Source organism: Sus scrofa, unplaced genomic scaffold (assembly GCF_000003025.6).
Source record: "Sus scrofa isolate TJ Tabasco breed Duroc unplaced genomic scaffold, Sscrofa11.1 Contig888, whole genome shotgun sequence".
Classification (NCBI taxonomy): Eukaryota; Metazoa; Chordata; class Mammalia; order Artiodactyla; family Suidae; genus Sus; species Sus scrofa.
This window is the reverse complement of record NW_018085339.1, coordinates 29,161-56,395: the sequence shown is the minus strand read 5'-3', so window position 1 is coordinate 56,395 and position 27,235 is coordinate 29,161. Positions and strand designations below refer to the sequence as shown.

Below are 27,235 nucleotides of genomic sequence, written 5' to 3'. Positions count from 1 at the left end.
TATTCTATTCCATTTATTTTGTCTGTTTTTATGTTAGTACCACACTACTGAAGCTTTATAGTAAATATTTATTTCTGGTAGAGTAGCTTCTTCAACATTGTTCTTCTTTTCCAAATGGCTTTAGCTATTCAAGTTCTTTTGCCTTTCGATAACAAAGTTTAGAATCAATTTATAAATCTGCTTCTAAAAATGCTGCTAGGAATATAATTGCAGTTGCATTGAATCTATAAATTCAATTCTGGATATACCTGGAATCAATAATATTGAGTCTTCCAATCCACTGACATGAAGTATCTCATCTTTTATATAGGTCTGCTTTAATTTTTCTCAGCGATGTTTTGTAGTTTTCTGTATGAAGACCCTGAACTTGTTAAACTGGTTCGTAGATATTTAATGGAGGCACTGATTCTGTAGTAAATGATATACTTCTTAATTTAATTTTATGGTTACTTGATACTCATATAGAAGAATACAATTTATTTATGTATTTTAAACCACATTCTATGACATGGCTGAATTCAAGTATTAGTTTTGATAGTTTTCTCATATTAAAAAATAAAACTCATTACTTTGGTTTCTAGAATATGAAAACTTCATTTTAAATTTGCCAAATTGTCTTTGGGAGTATTCCTTCTTCTTCAACCTTTTGAAAAAGTTTAAGGAGGATGGGTACCGGATCCTCTTTGTATGTTTGATAGAATTTGCCTGTGAAGCCCATCTGGTCCTGGACTTTAATTTGTAGGGAGTGATTTTATGACATCTTCAATTTCATTTCTAGTGACCACTTGGTCTGTTTCTCCTTGATTCAGTTTTGGCAGGCAGTAAGATTCTAGAAAATTGTCCATTTCTTACAGATTGTCAAATTTGTTGGCACATAGTTGTTCATAGTATTCTCTTATGGTTTTTTGTATTTCTGCAGAATCTGTTGTGATTTCCCCTTTTTCATTTATAATTTTGTTTATTTGGGTTCTTTCTCTCCTCTTTTTAGTGAGTCTGGCCAGGGGTTTGTCAATTTTTTTTTACCTTTTGGAAGAACCAGCTCGTACTTTTATTAATTTTCTCTATTGTTTTTTGAATCTCTATTTTATTGATTTCTTCTTTGATCTTTAGAATTTCCTTCCTTCTGCTGACTTTAGGTCTTTTGTGTTCTTCTTTTTCTAATTCATTTAGGTGGAGGGTTAAAGTCAATTTGGGATATTTCTTCTTTTTTGAGGAAGGCAAAGACATTCTATGATGCCACCATGACCCTCACTCCAAAACCAGACAAAGATAACACCAAAAAAGGAAACTATCAGCCAATATCGTTGATGAATATAGATGGAAAAATTCTCAACAAAATCTTAACCAACCAAATCCAATAACATATCAAAAAAAATTATACACCGTGACCAGGTGGGGTTCATCCCAGGTTCACAAGGATGGTTCAACATACGCAAATCAATCAATGCCATACACCGTATTAACAAAAGAAAAGTCAAAAATCATATGATCATCTCAAGAGACGCAGAAAAAGCATTTGACAAAGTTCAACATCCATTCATGATCAAGACCCTCACCAAAATGGGTATAGAGGGAACATTCCTGAACATAATCAAAGCCATTTATGATAAACTCACAGCAAATATAATACTCAATGGAGAAAAACTGAAAGCCTTCTCATGCAAATCTGGAACAAGACAGGGATGCCCACTCTCACCACTGCTCTTCAACATAGTTTTGGAAGTCCTAGCCACAGCAATTAGACAAACCAAAGAAATAAATGGCATCCATATAGGAAGAGAAGAAATCAAACTGTCACTGTATGCAGATGACATGATACTATACCTAGAAAACCCTAAGGACTCAACCCCAAAACTCCTTGAACTGATTCATAAATTCAGCAAAGTAGCAGGATATAAGATTAACATTCAGAGGTCAGTTGCATTTCTGTATACCAGCAATGAAATATTAGAAAAGGAATACAAAAATACAATACTTTTTAAAATTTCACCTCACAAAATCAAATACCTTGGAATAAACCTGACCAAAGAGGTAAAGGACTTATATGCCGAGAACTATAAAATTTTAATCAAAAAATCAAAGATGACATAAAGAAATGGAAAGATATTCCATGTTCCTGGATTGGAAAAATCAGTATTGTGAAAATGGCCATCCTACCCAAAGCAATCTACAGATTCAATGCAATCCCTATCAAATTACCCATGACATTTTTCACAGAACTAGAACAAACAATCCAAACATTTATATGGAACCACAAAAGACCCAGAATTGCCAAAGCAATCCTGAGAAACAAAAACCAAGCAGGAGACATAACTCTCCCAGACTTCAAGAAATACTACAAAGCCACAGTCATCAAAACAGTGTGGTACTGGTATCAAAACAGACAGACAGACCAATGGAACAGAAGAGAGAATCCAGAAATAAACCCTGACACCTCTGGTCAATTAATCTTTGACAAGGGAGGCAAGAACATCAAATGGGAAAAAGAAAGTCTATTCAGCAAGCATTGCTGGGAAACCTGGACAGCTGCATGCAAAGCAATGAAACTAGAACACACCCTCACACTATGCACAAAAATAAACTCCAAATGGCTGAAAGACTTAAATATACGACAGGACACCATCCAACTCCTAGAAGAAAACATAGGCAAAACACTCTCTGACATCAACCTCATGAATATTTTCTCAGGTCAGTCTCCCAAAGCAATAGAAATGAGAGCAAAAATAAACCCGTGGGACCTCATCAAACTGAAAAGCTTTTGCACAGCAAAGGAAACCAAAAAAAAAAAAAAAAAGAAAAAAGAAAAAGAAAAGGACAACTTACAGAATGGAGAAAATAGTTTCAAATGATGCAACGGACAAGGGCTTAATCTCTAGAATACATAAGCAACTTATACAACTCAACAGCAAAAAAACCAATCAACCAATGGAAAAATGGGCAAAAGACCTGAATAGACATTTCTCCAAAGAAGATATACAGATGGCCAGCAAACACACGAAAAAATGCTCAACAATGCTGATTATTAGAGAAATGCAAATCAAAATTACTATGAGATACCACCTCACACCAGTCAGAATGGCCATCATTAATAAATCCACAAATAACAAGTGCTGGAGGGGCTGTGGAGAAAAGGGAACCCTCCTGCACTGCTGGTGGGAATGTCAACTGGTACAGCCACTATGGAGAACAGTTTGGAGATACCTTAGAAATCTATCCATAGAACTTCCATATGACCCCACAATCCCACTCTTGGGCATCTATCCGGACAAAACTCTATTTAAAAGAGACACATGCACCTGCATGTTCATTGCAGCACTATTCACAATAGCCAAGACATGGAAATAACCCAAATGTCCATCGACAGATGATTGGATTAGGAAGATGTGGTATATATACACAATGGAATACTCCTCAGCCATAAAAAGAATGACATAATGCCATTTGCAGCAACATGGATGGAACTAGAGAATCTCATCCTGAGTGAAATGAGTCAGAAAGAGAAAGACAAATACCATATGATATCACTTATAACTGGAATCTAATATCCAGCACAAATGAACATCTCCACAAAAAAGAAAATCATGGACTTGGAGAATAAACTTGTAGCTGCCCGACGGGAGAGGGAGGGAGTGGGAGGGATCAGGAGCTTGGGGTTATCAGATACAACTTAGAATAGATTTACAAGGAGATTCTGCTGAGTAGCATTGAGAACTACGTCTAGATACTCATATTGCAACAGAACAAAGAGTGAAAAAAATGTATACATGTAAGAGTAACTTGATCCCCATGCTGTACATCAGGAAAAAAAAAATAAAAAAATAAATTTGCCAAAATTTAAAATAAATAAATTTATCAAAATTACAAAGAAAACGCTTTAGGAATAAATATTTTTATAGTGTCTCAGGAGTTCCCTTGTGGCACAATGGGTTAAGGATCTGGCACTGTCATTGCAGCAGCTTGGGTCTATGCTCTGGTGCAGGTTTGAACTCTGGCCTGGGAACTTCCACATGCCCTGAGCACAGACCAAAAAAAAAAAAATTCTTCTAAGTGTCTCAATGTCTGATAGTCATTTTATTTCTGCTGTTTAAGACAAGATTAATAGTTACTAATTCTCATTAAAATGGAAAGAGGAATGTTTAGTGTAATGATGTAAACTATTTATTGGAAATAAGATATGTGCACACCCTGTCTGGGGATGGCATTGTGGAGGAGCGGTTGGTGTTGACAGACACAGAGAAGCATAACTTGACCCACGTGTAGCCACAGAGGGGGCACACTGGGAATGCAGCTCTAAATCTGGGTTCCCTGGGGTAGCAGCTTGCCCTGGAGTCTTCAGGCAAAAACGCATAAAATTCTCTGCTTCCTGACACCCAATACCTAGAGTCCTCCTTGATGCATCCACTTCTAGGCTTTGAAGACTGCAGGTGAAGCAGGTAAGTTATTTATCGTTGCGGTGTAAACTTGTGGGGGTAGGGAAGGAGAGGGCTCCATCCAGACTAGAGGACTGAGGGACCTAAAGTAGACATTTGAAAATATTAAGACTTACTTTTGTCTAGCATTAAGGAAGCAGAGGGATAAATAAAAATGTTAAAAAAAAAAAAAAAAAAAAAAACTTCATTTTTATAAAATAAAAAAACGATAAAATTAAAATATATATTTATACATTTTTTCCCAAAAGTTATTCCCCCCATTACCTAAAAAAAAAAAAATCCCCCCATTTTTTTTTTTTTTTCCAAAAACTACAATTATATGGTTTTTTTTTTTTTTTTTTTTTTAAAAAAGAAAATTTTTTTTTTTTTTTTTAGAAAAAAAAATCAGGTAAGCTGGAATTTTAACTGGTTCTGTAACAGGAAGTCAGGTCAAGGTCCTATGTCTAGGTATGCTTCCTTACACGCACTGGGTCGATCAGCACACGTCTTCTACTTGCGGGCTCCCCGGCCTTGAGGACCACACTGTGATTTCCATCCCTTCATTCCTCCTACGTCATCGCCCTGTGGGGAACAGCCTGCTCATCTTCCTCATCTCACGAGGGCAGCCTGCATGAACCCATTTCCTGTTCCTGTGCATGGCTGGCCGGGCCGACCTGTCGTCCTGCACTCCACAGCCTCAGGCACCTGCCATCTTCTTGGTTCCATGCTGGAGAGTATCTCCGCTGACGGCTGCATTCATCAGCATCTGCTTCCATCCATTAAATAAGTTCATCTCCGGATCAGGCATCTTGCGGTAATGGCCGTTTGACCGCTACGTTGCCATATGCTACCCTCTGAGATACAACACTATTCTGACACACCGCTGGATTAGGATCAGTTGTACATGCGTTCTAGAAGTTATTGTACCGTTTTTCGTATATTAGAAAGACGACTTTAAAAATACATCCCCTAACATTGTAAGCACATTTCGGAAAATTCTGACATACGACTGAACAGTATGTCTAATGTAATCTTAGTTGTGCAATGTCTATGGTGATTCGTTTAAGCATCCCAATCCGTCCACGCTCAGCATGTTCCCCGTCGGCACATCTCTTTACGACGGATTTCTATTCACAGGTTACCACATCCCATGTCATTTGCTGCCATGTCTATTTCTATCATATGAACCATAAGGGTTAAGACGAATTTGCTCTTTTCCCAAGGCAAAATGACTATAATAATTGAAATTAGCCTTGTACTTTCCTCAGGAATTCTCGCTTGCTTGAGGTTAGCTTTTATCAAGATGCAGAGAGGTGCAATGGAAATACTAGTTAAATAACTCCAGTCTGTTATCTTGGAGCAATTGTGTCAGGAATTGTATGTAGATATTCTTCCAAAGCCTTTAATAAGTCATTAGAATCAGTGTCTTTGGGATCTGAGTTCATTTCTCATTCATAGACTTCAGAACTAGATTAGTTCACCTCCCACTGCTAGACTAGAGGTTAGGTGTAATGACCAGGAGGCAGTGGCTTTTCCTGGATAATTTGTAAACTATTCTTTACTGGTTATTCTAGGCTTCAAATGCTGCATTTGTTTTATTCTTTCATTCAGACATTTTTCCACCATTTGCCCCTATGTTATATCTATCTTCGTAATTTTTTAGACAATTACAAAATTCATCTATATCTTAAAATTCATATATAGTCACCACTGACATAACATTAGCATAAATTCATGAGCATATTTATAAATATATTTTTATTCTCTTAAACATGAAACAGCAAAAGTTTATTAATGCTTGTTTTATTTATATTATCAATTGTTTGGAAGAAAATATTCAACATGAGACCAAATGCAGTACAAACACGTAAGAGTCTACTAAGCAAGTATCAAATAAAAAACACACTGATATATGCAGAGGTGTGGACAAGACGGCCAAGTTGGAAGACCTTGAGCTTCACCTACTCTGAGGAGCACACCAAAATTACAACTCTTTACAGAACAACTATCAATGAGAATGACCTGAAGACTAGCAGAAACATTCTTCACAACTAAAAAGGAAGAACCACAACAAAGATCAGTAGGAGGGGCAGAACATAATATAGTCAAGACCCACACCCCAGGTAGTTGGCCCCAACCACAACTGGTTAGAACCATTCCAGGAACACCCAGGCCAAGCAGCCAGCCATATAAGGGTCACGGCATTGCCTACCAGTGGACTGGCACAAGCCCTGGTTTCCCAAGAACCCCCCAAGCAGCAACCCCAGGAACCAGCCCTACCCACTGCCAGGGTGGCACCAACACAGCATATCATTTGGACCCTGTAGCCAGCTGTGCAAGGACTCTGCCCACCCACCAAACAGGCACAACCAGCCCCAGGACTCCCTTTGTGCCAGGACCAGGAAGACAACTGCCTTTGCACAAACGCAGTTTGGCAGTCAACCAGGCCACGTGCCAGCCCGCCTATGAATGCACCCACAGCATTTGGCCTCACCATTAGAGAAGGACCCAGGCAGCCCACATGCCTGTGTCCAGAAGACCAGATGGGAGTATGCTGCTGTGCCCCACAAGACACCTCCTACATAACAATACTTCGCCAAGATCGAAACACATAGCCGACCTACCTAATACATAGAAATGAAAACAGAAAATTAGAATGAGGTGACAGAAGAATAGGTTCCAAACAAAAACAAAATAAAACCCCCAAAGGAGAATTAAGCCAAAGGGAATATAAGCAATTTACCCAACAAAGAGCTCAAGGTCATGATCGTAAAGATGCTCCCAACAGTGGAAGAGGGTTCTCTTTTCTCCACACACTTCCCAATATTTATTCTTTGTAGACTTTTTGATAACAGCCAGTTTGACTCGTGTGAGGTGACACATCATTGTAGTTTTGACCTGCATTTCTCTAAATGTCCATCGACAGAGATAAAGAAGATGTGGTACATATATACAATGGAATATTATCCTGTCATAAAAAAGAAATAATGCCATTTGCAGCAACATGGATGGACCTAGAGATTATCATACTGAGTGAAGTAAGTCAGACAGAGACAAATAAATATCATATGATATCACATATGTGGAATCTAATAAAAAAATATAAAATGTTTTTGTTTAAAAAAACAGAAACAAACTCACAGTTTTCAAACCATCTTACGGTTACCATAGGTGAAACTGTTGCAGGGAGGGAAGAATTGGGAGGGTAGGAATAACATATACACACTATTGTATAAAATAGATGATTAATGAGAACCTACTATAAAGCACAGGCAAACCTACTCAATAGTTTGTAATAACTTACATGGAAAAAAAGAATGGATATATGTACATGTAAGATTAATTCACTTTGCTGTACACTTGAAACTAATACAATGTTATGAAGCAACTATACCCCAATAAATTAAATTTTTATTTTTATTTCTTGCTTTTTAGGGCCACACCTGCAGCATATGGAGGTTCCCAGGCTAGTGGCTGAATGAGAGCTACAGCTGCCGGCCTACAGCACAGTCACTACAACACCAGGTCTTAGCTGAATCTCTGACCTATGCTGGCAGCTTGCAGCAACTCCAGATTCTTAACCCACTGACTGAGACCACATCCTCAAGGATCCTAGCTGGGTTCATTAACCACTGAGCTATGACTGGAACTCCAAATAAAATGAAATTTAAAAAAAACTCTACTTAAAAGAGACACATGCACCCGCATGTTCATTGCAGCACTATTCACAATAGCCAGGACATGGAAATAACCCAAATGTCCATCAACAGATGATTGGATTCGGAAGAGGTGGTATATATACACAATGGAATACTACTCAGCCATAAAAAAAGAATGCATAATGCCATTTGCAGCAACATGGATGGAACTAGAGAATCTCATACTGAGTGAAATGAGCCAGAAAGACAAAGGCAAATACCATATGATATCACTTATAACTGGAATCTAATATCCAGCACAAATGAACATCTCCACAAAAAAGAAAATCATGGACTTGGAAAATAGACTTGTGGCTGCCTGATGGGAGAAGGAGGGAGTGGGAGGGATCAGGAGCTTGGGCTTATCAGACACAACTTAGAATAGATTTATAAGGAGATCCTGCTGAGTAGCATTGAGAACTATGTCTAGATACTCATATTGCAACAGAACAAAGGGTGGGGGAAAAATGTATACATGTAAGGATAACTTGATCCCCTTGCTGTACAGCAGGAAAAAATAATAAAAAAAAACAGTAGATTAGATGATACAGAAGAACAGATCAGCAAGCCGGTTGCCAGAGAAGAAGCAGGGGCAAAATAAATGAGGGGGATTAAGAGGTAGAAACCTCCAGTTATAAAATAAATAAGCCACAGTGGTATTACCATGCAACAAAAGTAAGATGGTCAATAATAATGCAATAATGGTATGGAGACAAGTTACTAGATATATCAGGATGATCATTTCATAATATATGCAAATGTCAAATCAATATGTATTGAACCTGAAACTAACATAATATTGTACCTTGGCAATATTTCAATTTAAAAAAAAAGAAGAGACTTGAAAGTTTTCTGTTGCTCCTCTGAATATAATGTACCTTTCACATCTAACTTCTTTTAAGATTATTTTTTGTCTTTTTCTTTATTTAGAACAATTATTATATGCCTGTGGTTTGCTCTGTATGCATCTTCTTGGGATTTTTCTGAGTTTAATAAACGTGGAAAATTATAACTTTCATTATTTTTTAAGTCTCTTAGCAATTATCTTCTTGAATATTATTTCCACTCCAATTTCTCTCTTCTCTGGTGGAGACCACAGTTATTCTTCTCTATATTTCAAATGTGTCTATTATGTGTCTTCTACTTACTTTTTTTTTGGCCATCCTCTTTGTCCCCCTCTCACTTCAGGGTCTGTCATTTGTATTACTCTATCTTCTGGTTCACTGATCCTTTCTTCTCTTTTTTAAAATCTGTTGTGTATGCCCACCCATTGAATGGTTATTTCCAGGTAATTATTATTTCAATTTTGTAATAACATTTGAATTGTTTCAATACCCTAATTTTCTAGAATTTCACTATACTTTCAATATCTTGACTATATTTTGCTCATTTTTAACAAAATTCCATAAATCTTCCCTGATAATTCCAATAACTGGATCATTTGATGGTATTCTATTTTTTGTTTTTACTCAACCATTGATCATAAAGTCTTGCCTCTCTTCATGTCAAGTAATTTTATTTAATAATCTATATTGTAATAAAAGACTATGGTTGCAGTTGTTCTAAGAGACATGTTCTCCTATCTTCTGCTAAATAGATAAGGTGAGCAGCTGGTGGTTTCAATCCAATAAGGACTTGAGCTGAAAGAAGAAATGATGCAGCTTTTCACTGAGAACCTAGAAGGCCTTTGCATCTCCAGTCAAAAAAATGCATAACATTCTGTTATTTTCTCCAGGGCTCTTTTAAGGTAACTTTTTAGACTCTAGCAGGTGCAACTCAAATTTGGAAAATGATATAAAAAGAGATTAGCTACACAATTTAGGCATGTATGCCTCACTCTAGTTCATCTTTCTTTCCTCAAAAATCACAAGAATGCAAGAGATTTTATGCTGCTTTTTAGATGTTTTTGCTTGTTTCCCAAAATCTAGTGCAGCTCCAGAATTCAATAAATATCTCACACACCAAAAAAAGCAAAGAATTTAAAGCCCCCAAAGTTTATAATGTGTTACTCTAACCCTGTAAGGCCACTAAAAACTTTGGTAGTGTCTGTTTTCCCATAGCAGTGGCCCTCTTCCTCAGCCAACATCAATCCTGAGCTCTGGCCAAAGTCAACAAATACTGCATTTGGAAAAAAAAAAGTCTTGAGATTGTCCACTGTTGAATAGTTTTTCTCTGTCTTTGTTGCTTTCCCAGCTCTCTGATGTCTTAATATAGGATTTTCTTTCAAGAAACTAGGTAATGCCTGAATTGAAAATATGAAAATAACAAATAAGTACCATTTGTTCTGAACTGAACTAATATTACTACATTTGGGGGCAATAGTAAATATTTCTATCTTTCACTGGGAGACACAAAAGAAAAGATCACCAATCTTTTTTCAGCTTACTTATCTTACTTCAATTCACTTAATCTTCAAATTAGCCTGCATTAGCAATTACAAAATGCAAAATGAGATACATTCTTTGGTGTCTCACTGAATCGAGAACATACACAAAATAAGGAGCCCATTTCCCTTAGTATTTTCAGATAAAATTTCTACTCCTTCATAAATTTTGACCCAATATTGTATTTCATTTACATTATATCCACAAGAGAGAATCATTAATTAATGATTATCAGGTATAGTTTGGATCTCACAGTTACATATTTTTTCAAAAACATTAAAACCCATGGTTTATAGAATATCAGAAATTTCCAAAACCTTTTCACTCCACCAATCCTGGCAGAAAAAAATCTAATCATTTCTGTGGTTATTTGTTAACAACCACCAGTTTTATTGTGTCTCCTAAAGAGGGTGTCATGGTCCATTGCTCTATACTTTATATCACGGAGTTTTATTATATGGGCACACTGGTACCCTTTGTGTGATCAAGTTGTCAATAATCATTTTTCTGTCCTCATTTGATCTACCCTTAAATAGTATTTGAAAAATAGCTGAGAGTCTCTCTTTAAACACTTATATCTTCCTAACAGTTTTTCAAACATCAACCAGGGGGAAAAAATCTGTGAATAAAATTCTTCAGTTCTTAACCTTTTACTATGAGGACTGACATTATTGGACTCCTATTCATCTTACCAACTTTATCTCCTACCTCTCCCACAAATACCTGCTGCACATCTGACCTTCTTATTTTCTCACTCTGCAATCTGATTATAGCCATAGACCCTTGGCACTTTTTTCCTGCATTCAAAATGCTCTCAGTCTGTAATTCCATGACTTACTATTTAACAAATAATTCTCGGAGGAAACTTCCTCTTCTCAGTGAGAATTTCTCTGACAACCCAATATTAATTGCCTATGCTCAAACAGGGCATTAAAGATTTCTTAAACCCACAGAATGGGAGAAAATCTTTTCAAATGAAACAACCAACAAGAGATTAATCTCCAAAATATACAAACATTTCACACAGCTTTATAACAAAGAAACTAAATACCCAATCAAAAAATGACAAAAAGACAACTTACAGAATGGGAGAAATAGTTTCAAACGATGCAACAGACAAGGGCTTAATCTCTAGAATATACAAGCAACTTATACAACTCAACAGCAAAAAAGCCAACCACTCAATAGAAAAATGGGCAAAAGACCTGAATAGACCATTCTCCAAGGAAGATATACAGATGGCCAACAAGTGCATGAAAAAATGCTCAACATCCCTGATTATTAGAGAAATGAAAATCAAAACTACCATGAGATACCACCTCACACCAGTCAGAATGGCCATCAAATAACGAGTGCTGGAGGAAGTGTGAAGAAAAGGGAACCCTCCTGCACTGTTTGTGGGAATGTAAGCTGGTAGAGCCACTATGGAGAACAGTGTGGAAGAACCTTAGAAATCCATATGTAGAACTACCATATGACCCTGCAATTCCACTCTTGGGCATCTATCCGGACAAATCTCTACCTAAAAGAGACACATGCACCCGCATGTTCATTGCAGCACTATTCACAATAGCCAAGACATGGAAATAACCCAAATGTCCATCAACAGATGATTGGATTCGGAAGAGGTGGTATATATACACAATGGAATACTACTCAGCCATAAAAAGAATGACATAATGCCATTTGCAGCAACATGGATGGAACTAGAGACTCTCATACTGAGTGAAATAAGTCAGAAAGAGAAAGACAAATACCATATGATATCACTTATAACTGGAATCTAATATACAGCACAAATGAATGTTTCCACAGAAAAGAAAATCATAGACTTGTAGAACAGACTTGCAGCTGCCCAGGGGAGGGAGGGAGTGGGAGGGATTGGGAGCTTGGGGTTAATGGATGCAAACTATTGCTCTTGGAATGGATTTACAAGGAGATCCTGCTATGTAGCATTGAGAACTATGTTTAGATATCTACATTGCAATACAACAATAGGAAAAAAGTATGTTTACGTGTATGTGTAAGTTGGTTCCCATGCTGTACAGTGGAAATAAATAAATAATGATCAGAAGATCTAAACAGACATTTCTCCAAAGAAGACAGATGGCCAAAAAACACATGAAAAGATGTTCAACATCACTAATTATTAGAGAAATGCAAATCAAAGCTACAATGAGGTACCACCATCAAAGAGAGAATGGCCATCATCAAAAACTCGACAAACAATAAACACTGGAGGTGGTGTGGAGAAAAGGGAACCCTCCTATACTGTTGATGGGAATGTAAATTTGTACAACCACTATGGAGAAGAACTGTATGGAGGTTCCTCATAAAACTCAATATAGAACTACCATATGATTCAGCAATCCTACTTTTGGCATTATATACAGATAAAATCATAATTTGAAAAGATACATGCACTTCAATTTTCATTGCAGCACTATTTACAATAGCCAATGCATGGAAGAAACTTGAATGTCCATTGATAGAAAGGAGGATAAAGAAGATGTGGTACATATATATAATGAAATATTACTCAGCCATAAAAAAAGAATTAAATAATGCTATTTGCAGCAACATGGATGGGCCTAGAGATTATCATATTAAGTGAAGTAAGTCAGACAGAAAAAGATAAATACCATATGATAACACTTGTATGTGGAATCTAATAAAAATTATACAAAAGAACTAATTTATAAAATATAAGCAAACTCGCAGATCTCAAAATCAAACTTACGGTTATCAGAGGGGAAACTGTGGTGGAGAGGGATAAACTGGGAGGATGGGATTAATACATACACATTACTATATATAAAATGGATAACTAATAAGGACCTCCTGTTTGTACAGGGAGGTCTACTCAGTGTTCTCTAATAACTATTTATATGGGAAAAAAAGAACGGATGTATGTATAACTGACTCGCTTTGCTATAAACCTGAAGTCAGTACAAACTGTAAACCAACTATACCCCCAAAAAATCATTAAAAACCAATTAAATTTTTAAAAATATTTTAAACCAAAATTCATAAAGGAATTTCATCCAAATCCAACTGGGACATCTCAGTCACTCATCCTTATCTCAGGCAAATGGGCTCTAAATCAAAATTCCAGACCATTAGGAAATAATTATATTAGCAAGTCCAAACTCATACTACTCACTGAACAACAGGCCAATAAATTGAGATGATTTGCTGTTAGGGAAGGAATAACAACTTTATTCAGAAAGCCAGCAGACCAAAAAGATGGTGGACTAGTGCTCCAAAGAAGCATCTTACCCAAGTTATAATCTGGGCTTCTTTTATGCTAAAAGGGGAGAGAATATGATTTTGGTGCCAGTCCCCAGAAGGGGTGTGAAAATCCTTTGTCCTTGCAGCTGTCCACACAGGTCTGATCACTATGTTCCCATAAAGCTCCAATGAGATGAATGTTTTCTCTTATACAACTTTTTATCTCTATGTGAATGGAAAGTCTTATGGCTTTAACACTTGGGAGGCAGATCCTTGAGAAAGGGTCACTTTGTGTAGTTCAGACTATAGGCAACATTCTTTAACCAGCTGATCAGGCAAAGGTGCAGAGCCAACATGACTAAGCACAGGCAACCGAGCACAAACCTTAGCACCAAAGAAAGAGATCCAGTTCTTCTCTGTTACATGATGGTGACGCCTTTATACACAGCCCTGCTTTGCTTTAAGCCTGTTCAAATGCTGACTGATTTATATTTTGCCTAAAACCAATTCATAGATTAGTTGTTCATAAACCATTTCTAAATCCTGTTGCTGTTTCTTTTATTTGTTTGGTCAGACACCTCATTATTCCTCTTGTGTGCAGTTTCTCTCACCGAAATAGGGAGAAGAAAACTTTAATTTGTTAGACTGTAGGTTTATTTCCGTGGGTCTTGAACTGATCAGGCTAGGACAGTGTCATTAATCCCCAATCTCTAACCCTAGTCATGCTTCTACGCATGTTTGTTTTTGATGGACAAGCATTGCCATGGGCACTCTGATCATGTCCTTCAAGACACAGGAGAATAAAAATCATTATTTTGGCTGAAATAAACTTTAGGAAAAAAACTCTGATAAAAATTTGCATTAAATTTTAATTCACAGTAATGTCAATTTAACAAAATTTTATTTTTTGCAGCATAGTTAAAAACACAAATGATCCTAGTATTTATTATGGGTATTTTCTTAATACTTTGTACATATTCTACCTGGACAGGAATAAGTTACATATAAATTTTTTTATTTTCAAGAATCTCTCTTATATGAACAAAAATACTCTTAAGACTGGTTTTTAACCCAGATATTATTTAGAAGTATGTTGCTGAATCTCTAAGTATTCAGATATTTTCAAGCTCTTTCTGTTAATGATTTCTCACTTGAGAATATACTTCATAAGATTAATATTTTTAAAATGTATTAAGATATGTTTTATGGCCCAGAATGTGGTCTAGCCTGGTGAATGTTTAGTGTGAACTTGAAAGTGATCTTTGATCTGCTCTGAAAAAAAATTATTCCACAAGTGTCTACTAGATCAGGTTGGTTCATAGTTTTGTAGTGTCAACTGTATCTTTATGGATTTTTTGCCTGCCTGGTCTATCAATTACTGAAGGAAGAGTGATAATGTCTCCAACTATAATAGTAGGTTGTCTCTTTCTCCACACAGTTCTATTTGGTTTTGGCTCACAAATTTTGACCTTCTGTTGTTAGGGGTATGTATGATTCAATTGCTGTGTCTTCTGGAGAATCAATCCCTGCACCAGTATACAGCACAACTCTCTACCCCAGATAATTTTCCTCGATCTGAGGTATGCTTTGTCTCAAATTAATATAGCTACTTCAGATTTCTTTTGGTTAGTGTTAATAAGGTTGGTCTTCTTATATTATTTTATTTTTAACGCATCTGACTTTATAGTTTACTTAGGTTTTTATAGACAACAGAGTTGGAGTTTTATTTATTGTTGTAAAAAAAAATAAACATGTGACATGAGATCTACCTACTTAAAATTTTAAATACACAGTTTAGTTTTATTAACTATAAGCACAATGTTGGTCAGCAGATTTCATTAACTTTTTCATCTTGTGTGACTGAAACGATATGCCTCCTAAACAGCAATTTTGCATTTGCTGGTGATCACCATTCTACTTCCTGCTTCTATGAGTCTGATGACTTTAGACACTTCAAATAAGTGTAATCACGCAGTATTAGTCCTCCCATGACTGGCCAATTCCACTTAACATGGTGCCCTTGAGGTCCATTCATGTATCTGCAAATAGTGGGGCTCCCTTCTTCCTCGTGGATGGATAACGTTCCGTGTATGTGTGTGAGATATCTTCTGTATCCATTCATTGGTACATGGATGTTTAGGTCATTGCCATATATGGCTATTGTGGATAATGCTGCAATGAACACGCCAGGACAGATATCTCTTCAAGATCCTGATTTCAATTACTCTGACTCTACATTCAGAAGCAGGTTTGCTGGATCATGTAGTCATTCTATTTTTTAATTTTTTAGGAACTTCCATACTGTTTTCCATGGTGGCTGAACCAATATGCATGTCCACCAACAGTGCACGATATCTCCATTTTTTCCATATCCTCACCAACACTTGCTCGCTCTTTTCTCTTTTACGGAATATCCATTTAAACAGGGTGACACTATTAGTGATTGTGGTGCTGTGTTCCATTCCCTGATGATTAGTGATGATAAGCATCATTTTATGTACCTCCTGACCATTTGTATGTCTTCTTTGGGAAAATGTCTCTTCAGTTCTTCTGCCCTTTTAAGTAGGTGGCTTGGATTTTTTTGCTATTAAGTTGTGAGTTCCCTATATATTTTGGATATTAACCCCTTATAAGATAGATCTTCTGCAAGTCTTATCTCTCATTCCATACTTTGCTTTTTCATTCTGTTGTTTCTTTTGCTTGCAGAGCATTTGAGTTTGATATAGTCCTACTTAATGATTTTTTTTGCTTCTGTCATTTGTGTTTTTGGTGCTATGCATTAAACATTATTGCCAAAGAGCTCATGTAGTGGGTTAAGAATCCAACTGAAGTAGCTCAGGTCACTGTGGCACCATGGGTTCGATCCCAGCCCAGTGTAGTGGGTTAAGGATCCAGCATTGCTGCAGCTGTGGTGTATATTGCAGCTGTGGCTTGGATTCAATCCCTGGACCAGGAACTTTCATGTGCCATGGGTGTGGATGAAAAAATATTATTGCTAATATCAACATCAAGGAGTTTTTTCCCTGTTTTATTTTAGTTTTATGGTTTGGGGTCTGAAGCCTTTAATCCATTTTGAGGTGAGGGGTTTGAGTATAGTAAGATAGGGGTCCAATTTCATTTTTCTGTTTGTGATGACCCCATTTTCCCAATACCACTTATTAAAGAGACTATCTTTTCCCCATTGAGTATTCTTGACTCCCTTGTCAAATATTAGTGGACTATACAGGTTAAAGTTTATTTCTAGGCTCACTTCTGCTCCATTGATGATTATGTGTGGCTCTTTTTATGCCAATACCCTACTGTTCTGATCACTATAGCTTGGTAATATTGTTTTAAATAATTGTAGATTTATAGGTGGTTGTAAAAAAAAAAGTATAAAGGGTGGTTCCTCAAACAATTCACTAAATTTTACCCAATAGTAACATCTTTCATATCTATAGAGCAATATCTAAACCAAAAAAAATGACATTGGTAAAATCCATAAATCTTCTTTAGATATCAACAATTTTACATGCACTTATTTCAGGGGAGTGGTTCTATGCAATTTTATCATATGTGCAGGCTTGTGTTGGCACTACCACAATTAACAGAAGGCGTCCACTGCCACAAAGCTTCCTCACACTATCCTTTCATAGCTTTACCCACCTCTCTGCCTATTCTTAATTCTTGGAAACTACTAGCCTATCCTCTATCTCTACAATTCTGTTATCTCAAGAGTGTTATATAAATAAGCTCATACAGTGTAAAAGCAAAATTGTTTTTAAAAAGTAAAGGTAAAATAAGCACATTTAAAGACAAGCCAAAGTAAATAAGTATCATAATAAAAAACCAAATATATAGAACACTTACTCTATGCAAGATAAGTCTTTTACATTTGTTAATCTATTTGATCCTCACAAAAAAACTCAATAATATTGATTAAGCCTATTTATAAAAACACCAAGATAAAAAGCCAAAAATACTGGACAAATATGTTTTTTATTGATAGATAAAAAATGATAACAGTAGAAAAGAATAACATAGTGCTTTTAAGAGCTAAATGGACAAAAACAAGAAGAGCCATTAGCCTATAGGAAATGTAGTAACCAAAACCAAACAATGGGAAACTACAACTGAAATGATTTTATCCTTGTGCACAATAGGCTTATCTTGGAAATATTGCAGATAACTCCAGGCCACCGTGATAAAACAAATACACAATAAAACAAGTAACACAAACTTTTTGGCTTCCTAGTATATATAAAAGTTATTTTACAATATACTGCAGTGTACTAAGTGTGCAATGGCATTATGTCTAAATAAATGTACATGGCTCAATTTAAAAATACTTCATTGATAAAAATTGCCAACAATTTTCTGACCATCCAGGTTTGCCACAAACCTTTAAGGTTTAAATACCGCAATATGTGTGAAACGCAGGAAAGTGAAGTGCATTGAACAAGGTACACCTGTACCTATGTCACAGAGATACAACATGCTATAACCACCTGACAGATAAGTGTGAAACATGTTTACTTCAAAAGATGAGATATGACTGTATCATAAAAGCTTAATCACAATAGCAATCAAAAGATACAAATAAAAAATTACAGTGTGCTTTCATTTCTGGCCTTAAAACTGAAAGAGATTTTTAATGATGAAAATACCCATTCCTTTTGCCAATACATTAAGATATATTTTTCATATACCTTTGACATGAGAGAAAAACACACTTCATTCCTGAGTGCAGTTTTACAGAATTCATGAAAATTTTGCAGTTCACATTCTGGACTATATCATTAAGAAAAAAGTTGAAAAATATGAACGGACTTTATGTAAAAGATTATAGTAGGCCAATTTATAGCAGTTACATTAGGAAAACTCAAACATCCAATAGCAATGAAAATATTACTATAGAATATTATGTAAACATTAAAAACTACCATTATAAGATTTTTAATAATACATATATGCTTATTTTATGATTTAGTGAAAAACCAAGATTTCAAGACTTTACATAATTTGATCTCAATTATTTTAATATATTAGCATGGAAAAAAGAAAATTGAGCTTGAACCTGTAAATAGACAACCATAAAGATGTGGAAGAAGAGCTTAAAAGAAGCAGCCTTGGGAGTTCCCATTGTGTCTCAGTGAATTAAGAACTAGTATCCATGAGGATTCAGGTTGGATCTCTGGCCTCACTCAGTGGGTTAAGAAGCCAGCATTGCTGCAAGTTACTGCAAGCTGCAGCTCAGATCTGGTGTTGCTGTAGCTGTGGTGTAGGCTGTCAGCTGCAGCTCCAATTTGACCGCTAGCCTGGGAAATTCCATATGCTGCAGGTGTGGTCCTAAAAAGAAACAAAGCAACTGTGATGAACTAAATGATGGTAAAACTAGGCATTGAAGATGCAGAAATACATCATGTAGATTATAATATTAAACATGAACAAGGTCAGCAATATGTTGATGGTAAGGAAAGTAGATTCCAAATCCTTATATGTACCATGATCAATACCTGGAGAATATAACATGACCTGGGAAATGTGAGGAGTTAATGCCCTAGGGTGTCTGAAGTTCAGGTTGCTTGCAAGGGGATATGGGAAGTGGTGCTGTAAAGAAAGCCAGGAAATAGCACAGCTCCTGCCCTGCTGAGGAGACCATTGAACAACAGGGCCTGACATAGAGACTGGGGGAGTTTCCAATCTCAGGATTCTCCCAGCATACACCAGCCCAGCAGAAACCACCTCAGCCTTAAGTGTTAACCTGTAGCATAAGAATCACACAATCCATGTTCATTACCCCATAAGAGACATACAAGATGATAGGATACAAATTACAATAGAGATAACTGCAAAGCCGAGGAAACACTGATTCTAAGAATGTCATTTACCTAGAACAAAGGACATAAAGGAACAGAGACTCACATGCGATTTTCCAGATATCAAATGATGTCTCAGAGAATAAGAAACTCAACTAGAGAATAGTTGAGCAAATTCCCAGGCCACAAAATGGTTCTTACTGTCAGATTTTCAATTCCCACTAGTGTTTAAAAGAACACATACATGACTTCAGGAAAAGAATCCAACTGGCATAGGTTCTTTGCAGATGGTCAAAAATAATACAGATTTTGAGAGTGTTTTGCCAATGGAAGATGTAACTCATGACAATTCAATGATAAAGCCTGCCTCCAAATAAAATTTGTAGCACTATTTCTAAGCGCTTCAGCTGACACCTGCCACCATTGATAGCTAGACATGCTGAAAACTCTGTCCCTATTCCAAAGCTATTTCTGCTTCAGGAAAAATAGGTGAGCCACCTGCTCTCGAATTGCCTTGGTCTTGATCCCATAAATGATGGGATTCAGCATCGGGGGAGCCAGCACGCAGACATTGGCCAGCAAGATGTGGATATGAGCTGGGATGTGGCGTCCAAACCTCTGAGTCAGGGTGGTGAAGATTCCAGGCCCATAAAAGAGGATGATGGCAGAAACATGGGAACCACATGTGTTGAGAGCTTTGTGACGAGCATCCTGGGAAGGCATGTGGAAGACAGCACGGAGAATCAGCATGTAGGACACAAAAATTAACAGGACATCTAAGACCACCGTTGACACTATGACAAAGAGGCCATACCAAATGTTCACTCGAATGTCATTACACGCATATTTGGCCAAGCCAATGTGTTCACAATAGGTATGTGGAATGACATTATTTCGGCAGAATGTCAGCCTTTTCAAAAGAAATATGATGGGGAAAATAGTACAATAACTTCTCAGAAAGATGGTAACACCGATCTTCCCAATCAGCGTGTGTGTCAGAATAGTGGTGTATCTCAGAGGGTCGCATATGGCAATGTAGCGGTCAAATGCCATCACCAGCAGGATGCCTGACTCAGACATGAAGATGCAGTGTGTGATGAAGAACTGAGCGATGCAGCGATTGAGGGAGATCTCCCCAGCACGGAACCAGAAGATGGCCAGGGCCTGAGGGACTGTGCAGGTGGACAGGACCAGGTCGGCCCCGGCCAGCATGCACAGGAACAGGAACATGGGTTCATGCAGGCTGCGCCTCGTGAGGATGATGAAGATGAGCAGGCTGTTCCCAAGCAGGGCGGTGACGTAGGAAATGAAGAAGGGGATGGAAATCCACAGGTGCTGGTCCTCAAGGCCAGGGATGCCCAGCAAGTAGAAGATGGTGTGGCTGACCCCAGTGCGGTTAAAGGAAAGCATACCTGGGGGCACCACCAGAGACGTCACCTCATGGTCACTGGCTGAGATGAAAACACAGATTTTCTGGGGATGCTCTTTGTGAAGTCACCAGCAGCCTTTAGCCCATCTCACACTCTCCACCTTCCTTGACCATGCAAAGAAGAAGACACCTACAGTGGTGAATAAGATATGTTCTCTGCCCTCAATGAGGGACACTCTAATTAAAAGGTACGTGGTTTCAACTAACCAAACTAAAACACACTGGTGTACGTTTCCTCTGACAAATCGATGGTTATCAATATATAAAGGAAAAAAGGAGGAGAAGGGAGTGATGTCTCTTTCTTTTTTTGGCCAAAGACCAAGCCACTGACCTCAGGGGTGTTTGCCCCTTTGGTCTCCTGATAGAGCGACTTTGGGCCAATACCTGTTCATCCCAGAAATCTCCTTCCAAAGGCCTCCATACCATCTTCGCACATCTGCCCAAGAAGGCCTGGAGGGCTCCTCTTTCCCTCTCTGCTTTGGGAGCCCCATCAAGATCTCAAGGCTGCTCTCCTATCTCCCAAGACACACCTGCAATTTCTAGGTGAATGTCTCTCCTTTCTCATGTCCAAGTGAATTACTAAGGCACCTGTAATTGTAAGGATGGTGTCCCTTTATTTACTAACCTGCAGTAACATCAGACAGACCAGGTATGCACCTGCCTTCCCAGACCTCACCCACCACATCTGCTCAAACCAGAGATCTGGGCCTCCGGTCATGACCATTCTTTGTGTACTTACATCAAGACCTTCCAAGAGTCTGTCCCTTCTGGCCTGTCTGGGACATAGCACCTGCACAGTCCTGACCCTCGTCTTGGAACCACCTCCATTGGCAGGTGTTTAAGGCCCTCACCAGCCTTAGACTGAGCCTCCAGGGACAGACATTGCACTGGAGATGAAGTCAGCCTATTGTGTGGCAGGATGGGAGCATTGCATCCTCTGGCATTAGAGTCCTTGAGGGAAGCACTTACACCAGGGCTCCAGGGACAGACGTTGGTTGCAGAAAATCCTTGCCCAGTGGATTTCAAGTGAAATGAAAACAGAAGCAACAGGAAGAAGGTGAACATATATCCAAGAATCAACATCAAGACACATTGGACTTGGGAAGGAAGAGACAAGAAATAAAATAATTGCAAATGAATCTACAGACACACTTATATTGTTAGATTGTTACCTCTTGGACTGGAAAGAAGTTATCTCATTTTGGATTGTTTTTATCTTGTTATCGTAAACATACAAACACACACACACAAACACAGAAAACAAAACAAGTGGCCTAATGAATTGCAAGGCAAAGATCACCCAGGTCAAGAAATGCAAATGGACCCTGCCTATTTTCCAGCTGCCCCAACTGAGCAGCTGATTCTAGACACATGGGTCTGCTCCCGGGCCCCTCAATTTACCTGCAGCTACCGGCTCCTCCTGGGGCCTGCAGTGCTCCGGATGCGCTCCCCTTCCCAAGACCAGAACCGCTGGCCCAGATGCGCCCGATAGTTCTTCCTCTCTCCCTACCCCGGGTGGGGGACTCATGCCCCTCAGCCTGGCAGCAAAGCGCTGCACACCCATACTTAAAATCCACAGAGAACACCGCTCTCCTGAAGTTCAATTTGCTGCCACCACAGAGAAGCACATGGAAACTCTCTTCTGCTATCTTCTTCATGCAAGCGCAGGCCCCGCACAGAGCTTCCTGGACCAAAGCCCAGTTGACAGGGCATCTGTCTCGCCCACAGACTCCCATTCGGGGCTCTTCTAGCCCTCGGTCCCTATGGGAGATGGCACTAAGATGGCAGAATAGAAGGACTGGAGCTCAGCTTCTCTCCTAAAAACAACAAAATTCACAACTAAAGGCTGAGCAATCTTCACCCAAATGGACCAGAAACCTTAAAAAAGATATCCTACTCCAGAAGAAAAAGAGGAGGACACATCAAGAGGTAAGATGGGCGATTTCATGATATAAACAACCCCATACCTCCTGGGTGGGAAACCCCACAGACTGGAAACTAAGTGGCTCACAGAGACTCACCTACAGGAGTGAGAATTCTGAGCCCCACATCAAACTCCCATGTGTGGGGGTCTGGCAATGGGAGAAAGAGCCCCTGGAGCATCTGGCATTGAAGGCTAGTGGGGCTTGTGTGCAGGAGCTCCACAGGACTGGGGGAAATGGAGACCCCATTCTTAAAAGGTGCACGCAGACGTTCATGGGAACTGGGTCCCAGAGCAAAGCAAAGTCCCCATAGGAATCTGGGTCAAACCTGACCGCAGTTCTTGGAGGGCCTCCTGGGAAAACGGGTGAAGGTAGCTTGTGTGGGAAGGATATTGGAGGCAAAGCTCTCAGGAATATTCAGCAGCCTGTCTTTCTCTGGAGGTGGCCATTTTGGGAAAATCTGGCCCCACCCATCAGTCAGCTGCTGAGAAGCCCCAGGGCAAACAACAACCCAGGTGGGATCACAGCCCCACCCCTCAGTAAATAGGCTACCTAAATACCCCTCAGGCACATAGATGCCTCTAATCCCATCCAGAGACTAAGCCCCAACCACCAGAGGGATTAGAATCAGCTCCACCTACCAGGGGGCAGGCATCAGCCCCTCCCATCAGGAAGCCTACAGCAAGCTCCCATACTGACTTCAGTCTTAAGGAGGGCAGACACTAGAAGTAAGAGAGGCTACAACTCTATTATCTGTAAGAAGTTCACCACACCAAAAACCTATAAAAATGAAAAGACAGAGAACTATAACTCAGATAAGGGAGAAAGGAAAAACCCCAGAATATCAGCTAAGAGATGAGGAGATTCTCAGCCTCCAGGAAAAAAACTTTAGACTGTTGATGCTGAAGAAGATGCAAGACACTGGAAATAAACTGGAGGCAAAGATGGATAACTTACAGGAAACACTGAGCAAAGAGATACAAGATATAAAACTTAAACAAGAAGAGATGCAAAATACAATCACTGAAATAAAAAATTCACTAGAAGCAGTGAACAGCAGAATACATGAGGCAGAAGAACGAATAAGTGAGGTGGAGGACAGGTAAGTGGAAATTACAGGTGCGGAACAGAAAAGAGAAAAAAGATTGAAAACAAATGAAGAGAGTCTCAATGAACTCTGGGACTATGTTGAACATACCAACATCCGTATTATAGGGGTGCCAGAAGGAGAAGAGAGAGACAAGGGGACAGAAAAAATATTCCAAGAAATAATAGCCAAAAACGTCCCTCACATGGGAAAGGAACCACTCACTCAAATCCAGGAAGCAGAACAAGTACCATATAAAATAAACCCAAGGAGGAATACACCAAGACACATATTAATCAAACTGAACAAAATTAAAGACAAAGAGAAAATCTTAAAAGCAGCTAGGGAAAAGAAATAAATGACACACAAGGGAATCCCAATAAGGTTACTGGCAGATTTTTCAGCAGAAACTCTGCAGGCTAGAAGGAAGTGGCATGATGAAAGGAAAAAAACCTCCAACCAAGATTACTTTACCCAGCAAGGCTCTCATTCAGATTTGAAGGAGAAAGCAAAGGCTTCACAGATAAGCAAAAGCTGAGAGAATTCAGCAACACTAAGCCAGCCTTACAACAAATACTAAAGGAACTTCTCTAGGCAGAAAAGAAAAGGCCACAACAGGAAACAAAAGTTCCACAAATGATAAGGCTCAACAGTAAAGGTATATATACTTTAAAGATACAAAATCATCCATGCACAATTATACCACCAAAATCAGAAATCATGAGAAGAGGTGGGTACAAATGCAGGACACTGGAGGTGAACTTACAATTAAGAGAACAACTTAAAACAATCTCATATACCTATAGACTCTTATGTCAAAACTTCATAATAACTGCAAACCAAAATCTACAACTGATACACAAACGAAGAAAAGTCAACTCAAATACAACACTAAAGATAGTCATCAAGCCAGAAGAGGAGAGAACAGGAGAAGGAGGGAAGAAAAAAAAGCAACAAAAACAAATCCAAAGCAATTAATAAAAATGGCAACAAGAACATACATATCAATAATTACCTTAAATGTTAATGGACTAAATGCCCCAACCAAAAGGCATAGACTGGATGAATGCATATAAAAACAAGGCCCATATATACTCTGTCTTCAAGAGACCCACTTCACTTCTAGGGACACATACAAATTGGAAGTGAGAGGATGGAAGAAAATACTCCACACAAACGGAAATCAAAAGAAAGCTGGAGTAGCAATACTCATATCAGACAAAACAGACCTTAAAATGAAGAATATTTTAAGAGACAAGGAAGGTCACTACCTAATGATCAAAGGATCAATCCAAGAAGAAGATATAACAATTTTAAACATCTATGCACCCAACATAGGTTCACCACAATATATAAGGCAACTGATAACAACCTTAGAAGGACAAATCGACAATTACACAATAATAGTGGGGGACCTTGACACCACACTCTCAGAAATGGACACATCATACAGACAGAAAGTCAATAAGGATACACAGGTCCTGAATGATGCATTAAACCAGATGGACTTAATAGACACTTATAGGGCATTCCATCCAAATGCAACAGAATACACATTCTTCTCAAGTCCACATGGAACATTCTCTAAGATTGATCACATCCTGGGCTACAAATCCAACCTCAGTAACTTTAAGAAAATTGAAATCATATCAAGCATCTTTTCTGACCACAATGCTATATGACTGGAAATCAACAACAAGAAAAAAAACTGCAAAAAACACAAACACGTGGAGACTCAACAACATGCTGCTAAACAACCAATGGATCACTGAAGAAATCAAGGAAGAAATTTAAAAATGCCTAGAAGCAAATGACAATAAAGATAGACACTCCAACCCCTATGGGATGCAGCAAAAGCCCTTTAAGAGGAAAGTTTATAGCAATACAACCCACCTCAGGAAACAAGAAAAACCTCAAATAAGCAACCTAACTCTACCTCTAAAGCAGCTCGAGAGAGAAGAACAGACAAGACATAAAGTTAGTAGAAGGAAAGAAATCATAAACATCAGAGCAGAAATCAATGAAATAGAAATGAAGAAAACCATAGAAAAGATCAATGAAACAAAAAGCTGGTTCTTTGAAAAGATCAACAAAACTGATAAACCCTTGGCCAGACTTATCAAGAAAAAAAGAGAGAGGACTCAAATCAATAAAATTAGAAATGAAAAAGGAGAAGTAACAATGGACATCACAGAAATACAAAGGATCACAAGAGACTACTATATGCATCTATATGCCAATAAAATGGAAAATCTAGAAGAAATGGAAAAATACTTAGAAAGGTACAATCTTCCAAGACTAAACCTGGATGAAATAGAAAAGATGAATGGACCCATCACAAGAACTGAAATTGAAACTGTGATTAAAAAATTCCAGCAAACAAAGGTCCAGGACCAGAGGGCTTCACAGGCAAATTCTATCAAACATTTAGAGAAGAGCTAACATCTCTCCTTCTGAAACTATTTCAAAAAATTGCAGAGGAAGGGATACTCCCAAACTCATCCTATGAGGCCACCATCACCCTGATACCAAAACCAGACAAAGATACCACAAAAAAAAGAAAACTACAGGCCAATAGCACTGATGAACATCGATGCAAAAATCCTCAACAAAATACTAGCAAACCAAATCCAAGAATACCTTAAAAGGATTGTACATCATGATCAAGTGGGATTTATCCCAGGGATGCAAGGGTTCTTCAATATCCACAAATCCATCAGTGTGATGCACAACATTAACAAACTGAAGAATAAAAACCATATGATCCTCTCAATAGACACAGAAAAAGCCTTTGACAAAATCCAACACCCATTTCTGATAAAAACCCTTCAGAAAGAGGGCATAACGGGAACCTACCTCAACATGATAAACGCCATATATGACAAACCCACAGCGAACATCATTCTCAATGGTGAAAACCTGAAAGAATTCCCGCTGAGATCAGGAACAAGACAAGGATGTCCACTCTTGCCACTACTATTCAACATCGTTTTGGAAGTCCTAGCCATGGCAATCAGAGAAGTCAAAGAAATAAAAGGAGTCCAAATTGGAAAGGAAGAAGTACAACCATCACTGTCTGCAAATGACATGATACTACACCTAGAGAATCTTTCTAAAGACTCTACCACAAAACTGTTGGAGCTCATCCATGAATTTGGCAAGGTCACAGCATACAAAATTAATACACAGAAATCGATGGCATGTCTATACACTAACAATGAAAGACCAGAAAGAGAAATTAGGGAAGCAATTCCATTTACCATCGCATCCAAAAGAA

The 27,235-nt window shown here is 38.2% G+C and overlaps 1 protein-coding gene across 1 annotated transcript; it reads right to left on the bottom strand.

The window, feature by feature from the left end:
• Positions 1-19,775: 19,775 nt before the first annotated feature.
• LOC100517545 (olfactory receptor 52B4-like) lies at positions 19,776-20,930 on the bottom strand. Its single transcript, XM_003129583.2, has one exon. The coding sequence runs from the start codon at positions 20,928-20,930 to the stop codon at positions 19,986-19,988; it is 945 nt and encodes a 314-aa protein (XP_003129631.2). The 3' UTR covers positions 19,776-19,985.
• Positions 20,931-27,235: the final 6,305 nt, after the last annotated feature.